General features: G+C 46.7%; 1 protein-coding gene across 1 annotated transcript; it reads left to right on the top strand.

The window, feature by feature from the left end:
- Positions 1–665: 665 nt before the first annotated feature.
- Positions 666–9,784, top strand: LOC141116719 (SLAM family member 6-like). The gene is made up of 3 exons (XM_073609111.1): positions 666–1,002; positions 2,952–3,218; positions 8,183–9,784. Exons 1-3 carry the CDS (start codon positions 666–668, stop codon positions 8,338–8,340), a joined length of 762 nt encoding a protein of 253 aa, XP_073465212.1. The 3' UTR covers positions 8,341–9,784.
- The last annotated feature ends 430 nt before the right edge of the window (positions 9,785–10,214 follow it).

Here is a 10,214-nt window from a genome sequence, read left to right as displayed (position 1 = left end):
CGCCTCCCCCTGCCAAGCATGCTGTCGCCGCCGATACACTATACTATCGTACCGCTGCAGCAAGCCGGCAGCTGCATGTATGCGGGAGACAGCCGCGGGAGCCAGGACTCGGGGGGGGGGCTTTTTCGTCACCCCCCACAAAGTGCCGCCCTAGGTCTGGGCCTTGTCGGCCTAGGCCGAAATACAGCACTGACCGGGTGGCCCTATATGGCTGGAGTTAGACTGAATCATGATTTTGGCTGCTGCAACTACCAGCTAGTTACCACTAATTACCGTCACAGACATTGACAGACAAGAGTAAAAATCATGAGTTCTTACAAACTGTCCATGAAAGAACAGACAGTTGGCAACCCTGATTAGTGGGGCCAAATCAACATTCATTTTTGACCACAGATTTCACAGTTATGAGAAAACTGAAAGGAGCAGGGTGGAAAATTTTGAAATGTTAAAAGCAAATAAAATTTTTAGGCTTCAGGACAATTTTCATTCAGTCATTGAATACATGTTTGTAGAAGTGCTTGTATGAGAAAATCTACTAGTTTATCTGATTCCTCCTGTATTGAATTGTATTGTATTTGTACTGTCTGCCATCATGTTGTAAAGTGCTGTGCAAACTGTTGGCACTATATAAATCCTTTACACTTCAAAGCCTGCTGCCTGCTAACATGAAGTATTATTATTCTTTATCAGATGTGATGAGTGAGGCACCGATTATAAAGAAGGATGTATTAGGCGCTGTGGGAGGAGCTGTCACCCTACATCTCTGTGACACCGGGGCTACATACATTATCTGGAATTTTGTTAAAAGAGGAAAAGCAATTGGCAGAACAAAACCACAAGAATCACCTGAAATTTATCATAATGAGTATAAAGGAAGACTGAGCAGCACATCTGATGGATCCTTAATAATAACTGAGCTAAGACTGGATGACCAAGGGATCTACCGAACACAATCCCTAGATACAGAGACAAAGACCTGTGACTATCATCTCACTGTGTTCAGTAAGTGTCATTTTTAGAAATACTAGACATATGCACACCACAGATTTTCATTTTGTTTAATCTCGGATGCATTTGTTATTTGAACCAATTCATTTTCAGAATTTGTTTTGTAAGCTTCAGCATTCATTTTGTTTCATTCAGAATAGCTGGATCAGGCAGCTACTGCGTCCTCAACAAGGATGACTTATCTGCTGTCAGCAGGATTCCTCGCTGACAGCAGAATGTAAACAAAACAAGTGCTGGCAATTAAAAAAAAAAAAAAAAACAGTGTGGGGTCCCCTCCAATCCATAACTGGTCCTTATCTGAGCATGTAGCCTGGCAGGCTGGGAAGGGGGGGACAAGAAAGAAAGAAAGTGCCCCCCCCCTCAGAAACCATACCAGGTCACATGCCCTCAACATTGGGGAGGTGCTTTGCCCCCCCCCCACCAAAGCACCTTGTCCCTATGTTGATGAAGACAAAGGCCTCTTCCCCACATTCTTGGCTCGGTGGTTATGGGGGGTGCGGGAAGTGACTTATAGGAATCTGGAAACCCCCTTTACCAAGGGAGCCCCCAGATCCCACCAATACCGCCCCCCCATGTGAATGTGTATGAGGTACATAGCAACTGAACAAGTTGAACTTAGAAGCTGATTGGCTACCATGCAGAGCTGCAACAGATTTTGCACTCTCCAGTTTTAGTAAATCAGCCCCAATGTGTCTGTCCTGTATTAAAATTCTCTGCCTGTATGCCCTGTACACTGAGCTCCGAATGCGATGCGAATTGAATGCGTTTTTGAACATTAGAAAGGAAATAGGAAGTGAGGAGGGGAGGAGCAGGAGGTTGGAAATATGTAAAAATCTACACAGAAAAAGCAGTATTCGCACACATCTGAACAAAAGATGCGATTTCAGTGCGGTTTCCATTGATGTCCATGGAGAGGAAAATCGCACAACACACCGCAGTAAACTCGCACAGGATTCTTTTTGTTGCTGCATCGCATTCATATAGCAATCACACCGCATAGATGTGAATGACCATCATTGAACACACTTTGTTTTGGAATAACATGCAAATCTAGGATTTTTGTGACGCATCAAATTCATAACAAAATCGCATAAGTGTGAACCGGCACTGAAGGGCTTTTATCCAAAAAACAAAACAAAACAAAACTGGAAATTACAGGAACTTTGTATTTTTTCCTGAATCCACCTTCAAATAATGATCAGCAAACATGATGCAGAACAGGAATTCCGGCTTACAGACAGGATATTGTGTGCAGCATACTTAAAGCGGTATTAAACCCAAAAGCAAACATTTATCATATTGCAGCTTACCAATTCTTAGATGTGATGGCTGCATTCATTTTTTTTTTTTTCAGCTTGTGATCCATCCAGTAAAGCCCGGTACACACGATCGGATTGTTGGCCAACAAAACCGTGGCATTTTGTCCAATGGGTGTTGGCTCAAACTTGTCTTGCATACACGCGGTCGGATTTCCCGCCAACAGCCAACATTTTTTGTTGGAAAGTCCAATCGTGTGTACAGGGCTTAAGTCTTGTTTTTTTTTTTTCAAAAGAACAAGCTCTTCAGCAGATGTAGCAGTTAGAGGGATGAGACAAACCATTTACCACTGACGGGGGAGCGGAAAATGAGCTCAAGTATAACCCCTTAAAGCCGAGGCTGCATATGTGCATATGGTCAGTGCTAGGGGGTTCAATGCCACCAAAAGAAAGCTCTATTTGTGTTAAAAATGATATAAATGTCATTTATGTACAGTGTTGCATGACCGTGCAATTACAAGTTCAAGCAACACAGTGCCGAATAGCAGAACATGGTCTGGTCCCGAAGCAGGAAAAATCTTCTGGAGCTGAAGTGGATCATCTATTTTTACATGGAAGCTCATTTCTAGCACCAGGGATTAGAAGTTTTAATACTTTTCTAGAATGTTATCTGCTTCTTCCCTCCAGGTAATCTAACGGCTGAGAATGTCACCATCAACTCCAATGTGACTGATAATAAGACATGTGAGGTCAGCTTGACGTGTTTGGTGGACTCAGTAGATGGAAGAAATATGACCATCATTTGGAGGAGTTTAAACAGCAGTAATGTTACCCAGACAGAGAACATTGTGTTTGTACCTCCCAGTAATATCAACTTTACCTATATATGTACAGCAATGAATCCGGTCAGTAATGTCTCGAAGAATGTGGTTCCCTGGCTATACTGCAACAATGGTAAGTACACTAACAATGCAATTTGTTAAACTTTATACTTAAAAGTGAACCCATGCTATGCCCACTGAAGGGAAAACATACTGTACACTATGACAGCTAGCTGCTGCCAACACAACAGTATTTAACGTCAAAATCATGATGTACATTTCCAGTTAGGCAGTTGGCAAGTGGCTGGAGAAACACTGACTCTTATGCCGCGTACACACGGTCGGACTTTACGGCAGACTTTGCCCGGCGGACTTTTCAACGTACTTTACGATGGACTTTCTGAATGAACGGACTTGCCTACACACAATCCACCAAAGTCCGTCGAATTCATACGTGATGACGTACGACCGGACTAAAACAAGGAAGTTCATAGCCAGTAGCCAATAGCTGCCCTAGTGTGGCTTTTTGTCCGTTGAACTAGCATACAGACGAGTGGACTTTTCGACCGGATTCGATTTCAACGGATTAATTTAAAACATGTTTCAAATCTAAGTCCGTCCAACTTTTGAGAAAACAAAGTCCGCTGGAGCCCACACACGATCGAATTGTCCGACGAAATCCAGTCCGCCGGGCAAAGTCTGCCGTAAAGTCCGCTCGTGTGTACGCGGCATTACTTCTCCTGCTGCAAATCTTAGTTGTCTTGCTGCCATACCAAACCTTAATGCTTTGTGCCGCTGACCTGGAATACATATGCTGATAAGCAGGGGCGGACTGACAACTCATGGGGCCCCCGGGCAATAGGAGATTATGGGGCCCCCAGGCAATCAGAGATTATAGGACCACACAGTACACACACACACAGTATACAATCACACAGTATACACAGACATGTACACACAGTATACACAGACATGTTTCTATTGGCTGAGAAGGTACTGGAGAGGTGGGGCAGCTATAATCTTGGGATTTTTAGACCAAAAGGATGTCAGTAAGGGACATTTCAGACAGGGGCGGCTCCAGACAATTTTTTTTTTTGGGGTGCTGTGAGAAAAAGTGGTGGAGCCAACGCAGAGCACACAGTGCATCACGGTCTCGTGGGTGTGGCCAGAAGTGGGTGTGGCCAAAGATAGGCATGACTGAAAATTGGGTGTTTCTTCACAGCCCTTCCCCTTTTATATAGACAAAATAGAGCCTTTGGACACACAGAATTGATTGTTGGAATAGAACAAGCCCAAATGGGAATAACAGTGATAACCCCCTGCAAGTGTCAAGGTCAGCAATAGCTCCCCAGTAAGTACAAGGACCAGATAATCTGCAGTACATGTCAGGACTGGCCATAACAACCAGCAAAACATAATAACTAACCCCCGGCACAGAAAAAAAACAAACTTCCAGCATAGCACAAAAATGAACCACAAGCATGGCACAATATTGAACCACAAGCATGGCACAATATTGAACCACAAGCATGGCACAATAAACCTCCAATATTGCACAATAATTAGCCCCTTAGCATGGCAGAACAATTAAATCCTAGCATGGCACAATAATAGATTAGGAGTGACACCCTAGGATGCCCAGAGCAGGAATGACCCCTAAGATCACAGTGCCCATATAGATCAGGCTTGCTCCTTAGAATGCCCAGAAGAGGAGTGCTCCTCAGAGTACACAGAGCAGCAGAATGTCCTCTTCAAATGCCCAGAGCAGGAGTGTCCCATCAGAGTTCCTAGAGCAGGAATCACCCCTTAGATCAGTGCCCATATAGACCATGCTTCCCTTCCCACAATTAGGAGTGCCCCTTTAGAGCTTCCCCCATAGACTGTTAAGATTAGAGTGCCCAGAACAGGAGTGACCCCTTAGATCACAGTGTGTATATAGAGCAGGCTTTCTCAATAGAGTGCCCAGAGCAGGAGAGTGACCCCCTAAGTGTACCCAGAGCAAGAGAGTGACCCCATCAGAGTACCGAGAGCAGGAGAGTGACCCCCACAGAGTACCCAGAGCAAGAGAGTGACCCCATCAGAGTACCCAGAGCAGGAGAGTGACCCCCTCAGAGTACCCAGAGCAGGAGAGTGACCCCCTAAGTGTACCCAGAGCAGGAGAGTGACCTCCTAAGTGTACCCAGAGCAGGAGAGTGACCCCCTAAGTGTACCCATAGCAGGAGAGTGACCCCCTAAGTGTACCCATAGCAGGAGAGTGACCCCCTAAGTGTACCCAGAGCAAGAGAGTGACCCCATCAGAGTACCGAGAGCAGGAGAGTGACCCCCACAGAGTACCCAGAGCAAGAGAGTGACCCCATCAGAGTACCCAGAGCAGGAGAGTGACCCCCTCAGAGTACCCAGAGCAGGAGAGTGACCCCCTAAGTGTACCCAGAGCAGGAGAGTGACCTCCTAAGTGTACCCAGAGCAGGAGAGTGACCCCCTAAGTGTACCCATAGCAGGAGAGTGACCCCCTAAGTGTACCCATAGCAGGAGAGTGACCCCCTAAGTGTACCCAGAGCAAGAGAGTGACCCCATCAGAGTACCCAGAGCAGGAGAGTGACCCCCTAAGTGTACCCAGAGCAGGAGAGTGACCCCCTCAGAGTGCCCAGAGCAGGAGAGGGAGGGACCCCCTAAGTGTACCTAGAGCAGGAGAGTGACCCCCTCAGAGTGCCCAGAACAGGAGAGTGACCTCCTAAGTGTACCCAGAGCAGAAGAGTGACCCCCTCAGAGTGCCTAGAGCAGGAGGGTGACCCCCTAAGTGTGCCCAGAGCAGGAGAGTGACCCCCTCAGAGTTCCCAGAGCAGGAGAGGGAGGGACCCCCTAAGTGTACCTAGAGCAAGAGAGTGACCCCCTTAGAGTGTCCAGAGCAGGAGAGTGACCCCCTAAGTGTACGCAGAGCAGGAGAGTGACCCCCTAAGTGTACGCAGAGCAGGAGAGAGACCCCCTCAGAGTGCCCAAAGCAGGAGAGGGAGGGACCCCCTAAGTGTACCTAGAGCAGCAGAGTGACCCCCTCAGAATATCCAGAGCAGGAGAGTGACCCCCTCAGAGTACCCAGAGCAGGAGAGTGACCCCCTCAGAGTGCCCAGAGCAGAAGAGTGACCCCCTAAGTATACCCAGAGCAGGAGAGTGACCCCTTAAGTGTACCCAGAGCAGAAAAGTGACCCCCTAAGTGTGCCCAGAGCAGGAGAGTGACCCCCTCAGAGTGCCTAGAGCAGGAGGGTGACCCCCTCAGTGTGCCCAGAGCAGGAGAGGGAGGGACCCCCTAAGTGTACCTAGAGCAGGAGAGTGACCCCCTCAGAGTACCCAGAGCAAGAGAGTGACCCCCTTAGTGTGCCCAGAGCAGCAGAGTGACCCCCTCAGAGTGTCCAGAGTAGGAGAGCGACCCCCTAAGTGTACGCAGAGCAGGAGAGTGACCCCCTAAGTTTACGCAGAGCAGGAGAGTGACCCCCCTAAGTGTACCCAGAGCAGGAGAGTGACCCCCTCAGTGTGCCCAGAGCAGGAAAGGGAGGGACCCCCTAAGTGTACCCAGAGCAGGAGAGTGACCCCTTCCATCCCTCTCTACATTGTATCTCCATCCCCGCCCAGCATCATCCATCCCTCTCCATGATTCTGGAGGGGATGGGGATACATTGTGGAAAGGGATGTGGATACATTTATTTTTGATTGAGGTGGGGGGTGAAATTTTGGGTGGGTTCCCACACTTTTTTCCCCAGGACTTGACCCCTGGGTATGATCCTAGATCAGTGTCTGCCACCACCATAGAGGAGATTAGGAGTCCCCCCCCCCCAGACCCCCCCTGTCTCAGCTCAGGTGCTCCATAAGGAATGGGTACTGCCTGGTGTGGGGAGGGGCTGGCACTGCCTGGTGTGGGGAGGGGCTGGCACTGCCTGGTGTGGGGAGGGGCTGGCACTGCCTGGTGTGGGGAGGGTTGGTACAGCTTACTGACAGGAAAAAAACAATCCTTATCCTTCCTCCATTGATTAGGACTAGAGTAACACTGCCTGTCCCTATCCCCTCCCAGCTCAACAGCTCTATAATAAGGATCAGGGCCAGACAGGTAATAATGTGATGGTGAGGGGGCGGGTGCACTCTACTTACATTTCCAGAAGAAATCCCTCTTCCTCTGGGGCTGGGACAGGAAACTCCCCTCTTGTCCTGATCTTGGCTCAGCCCACAGCAGCTCCATAGAAGCGCACACAGCTCCTGGTTGTAACAAGGAGGAGGGGTGGGCTTGGCTTCCATGCAAGGAGAGAGAGACTTATTCCTTCCTCCATGGCTGAGAGCTTCTCCTTCCTTTCCTTAGTGTGACTGGCAAGTACAGAGGCGCCACATATCCCAATGCTTTCAAAACCTAGCGCCTCTGTACAGTACTGAGATCAATCCGCCACTAATGATGCCGGGACTCACTGAAGATCAGCGGCTTATGCGGTCAGAGCTGCAGTATCCCTCCTCTATATGAAAGAGTCCCCAGACTTTTTTTGGCACACAGAGCACACAGGTAAAAATGTATTTAAAAGAATTCAGTGACATATATTGGAAATTCAAGTGTGTACATTTTGGGGGTGCTATGAGGGTGCTTAAACAATTTTTGAGGGTGCTTTAGCACACCCAAGCACCCACCTGGCGCCGCCTCTGATTTCAGAGACAGATGTAAAAAAAACACAGATTTTTACATACTGTCCCTGGTTTTACTGAGGCTGGCAACCCTGATGGGGCCCCCTAGTGGCTCAGGGCCCTCGGGCAGTGCCCGAGTGGCTCAATGGTCAGTCCGCCCCTGCTGATAAGGAGCTTCAACTCTGATTTTCTTGATATTCACCAGGTCAAGAACTTATAAAGTATTGATGTCAGTTAATCAGCATAACAGTCAGGAAATTGGAAAGAGGTCAGCAATGGCATCCATGTCTCTGTCAGGAAAGGTTTCTTGTGACCCTTGTTATCAATGCAAGCCTCCTATTAACTGCTTTCTTTGGGTTTAAATAGAATGGCTGGTATAACACAAAATAAAGTAATTATACATTTGATAGAGCTATATCACCTTTTATTTCACCTTCAATTCAGGAATGGATAGAGAAAACACACCAAAGGAAGATTATAGCATGGTGAACCTCATACGTCTGGTGATATCTGGCTGTGTCCTCCTGATCTCCTGCTGTATATTCATCCATCATATGAAGACTGAAGTGATCACACATCCTCCAGAGACAGGCGCCATCTGAAGACTGTACACTGAGCTCAGTGCTTAATGTAGAGAATATGTGTCTGTTTAGTTGTGCTTTACCTGTAGGTGAAGAGGAGATTCACATTGAGGGGTTTTGGAATGACAATCAATGCCATATCAATAAACAGAACTCTCTGGAATACAAAGTGAAACTGTCTACGTATTATACAAGATCACGTATTCTAATTACTTATCATATAAAAGTAGGCTGTGCAGTCCCTAGAGCTGAAATTTTTGGAAATGCTTTGTAGGGTGTAGCTAGGACAGCCCCGGCATTGTGAAGACATTCTAGGTATGTACAGAGTGTGCTGTTCCAGGAAACTCCAGAATTCTGAGCTTGGCTTCATTGGCCAACCTAGAGGTGTTTTCTAAAATCACCTAAAATGTCAAGTCCTCCTTGCTTTACTGAAGTTAGCATGGAAGAACTGTAGCTCCTGCTGTTTTCAATTGACAAGTATGTGTTTTAGATTTGGGGGGGCCCATGCTGGTCCTCCCTAAAGTCCCCATGCTTAGGTCTGCTTCATAAGTATGTTTCTATGGGTTGGTAGCCACCAAAGGCTCACTATTGATGTGCCCATTGTATTGATGTCCAATTTAGAGTCATTACCACCTCTTGCTCTGCTGATTCAAATAATAAATCTATGTTCCAACCCTGATGACAAAAAAGGCTCCTCTGCTAAATGGGTGTATTTGTTATTGTATATGTATAGCTTCTAATTGCCAGAAATTAGAAAGAGGGACTTGTTTTCATTTTTTTTCAAACATTTTAGGCAAAATATAAGACTGTCACACCCCTAGTCACTCTTTCCTTGGCTCATAAAGGATTTACACTATATTTTTAAAAGTATTGGGACACCTGCTTTTACAAGCACATGAACTTTAATGACATCCCAGTCTTAGTCCGTAGGTTTCAATATTGAGTTGGCCCACCCTTTGCAGCTATAACAGATTCAACTCTTCTGGGAAGGCTGTCCACAAGGTTTAGGGATGTGTCTATGGGAAAGTTTGACCATTCTTCCAGAAGCACATTTGTGAGGTCAGGCACTGATGTTGGATGAGAAGGCCTGGCCTGCAGTCTCCACTCTAATTCATCCCAAAAGTGTTCTATCGGGTTGAGGTCAGGACTCTGTGTTGGCCAGTCAGGTTCCTCTACCCCAAACTTGCTCATCCATGTCTTTCTGAACTTTGCTTTGTGCACTGGTCCAAATCATTTGGTGGAGGGTGGAAAATGGTGTGGGGTTGCTTTTCAGGGGTTGGGCTTGGCCCCTTAGTTCCAGTGAAGGAGACTCGCTCATCCATGTCTTTATGGACCTTACTATGTACACTGGTCCACAGTCATGTTGGAACAGGAAGGGACCATCCCCAAACTGTTCCCACAAAGTTGAGAGCATGAAATTGTCCAAAATGTCTTGGAATGCTTAAGAGTTCCCTTCACTGGAACTAAGGGGCCAAGCCCAACCCCTGAAAAACAACCCCACTCCATAATCTCCCCTCCACCAAATGATTTGGACCAGTGCACATTCCCACGGCACCTGACCCGGGTGGCTCCCAAGCTGACGTCTGCTTCATCGTCCTGGACACCATAATTTATGATGAGCCTGTTTTATCTGCTATAATGTGAGTGGCCATTTTTTTGACCCAATAAATACGTTTTACCAAATTTATCAGTAGTTGGACTTGGACTGCAAATGATATGTTTATTTAATATAATGGTATCATCAAGGTAATATATTTTCTATTTAATGTATTTTTTGATGGGGGGTGAAAGTAGCTGGTCAAAATAGTCTAACATAAGCCCTGTACATACTGGATATATCATCAAAAAGGTAGTAACATTTGATCTTATACGAAAAACCCTGAAAGACCTTGAAT

Source organism: Aquarana catesbeiana, linkage group LG13, assembly GCF_042186555.1.
Source record: "Aquarana catesbeiana isolate 2022-GZ linkage group LG13, ASM4218655v1, whole genome shotgun sequence".
NCBI classification, from domain to species: domain Eukaryota; kingdom Metazoa; phylum Chordata; class Amphibia; order Anura; family Ranidae; genus Aquarana; species Aquarana catesbeiana.
Note: the sequence above shows the minus strand (reverse complement) of the source record. Positions and strands in the feature narration are given on the sequence as shown.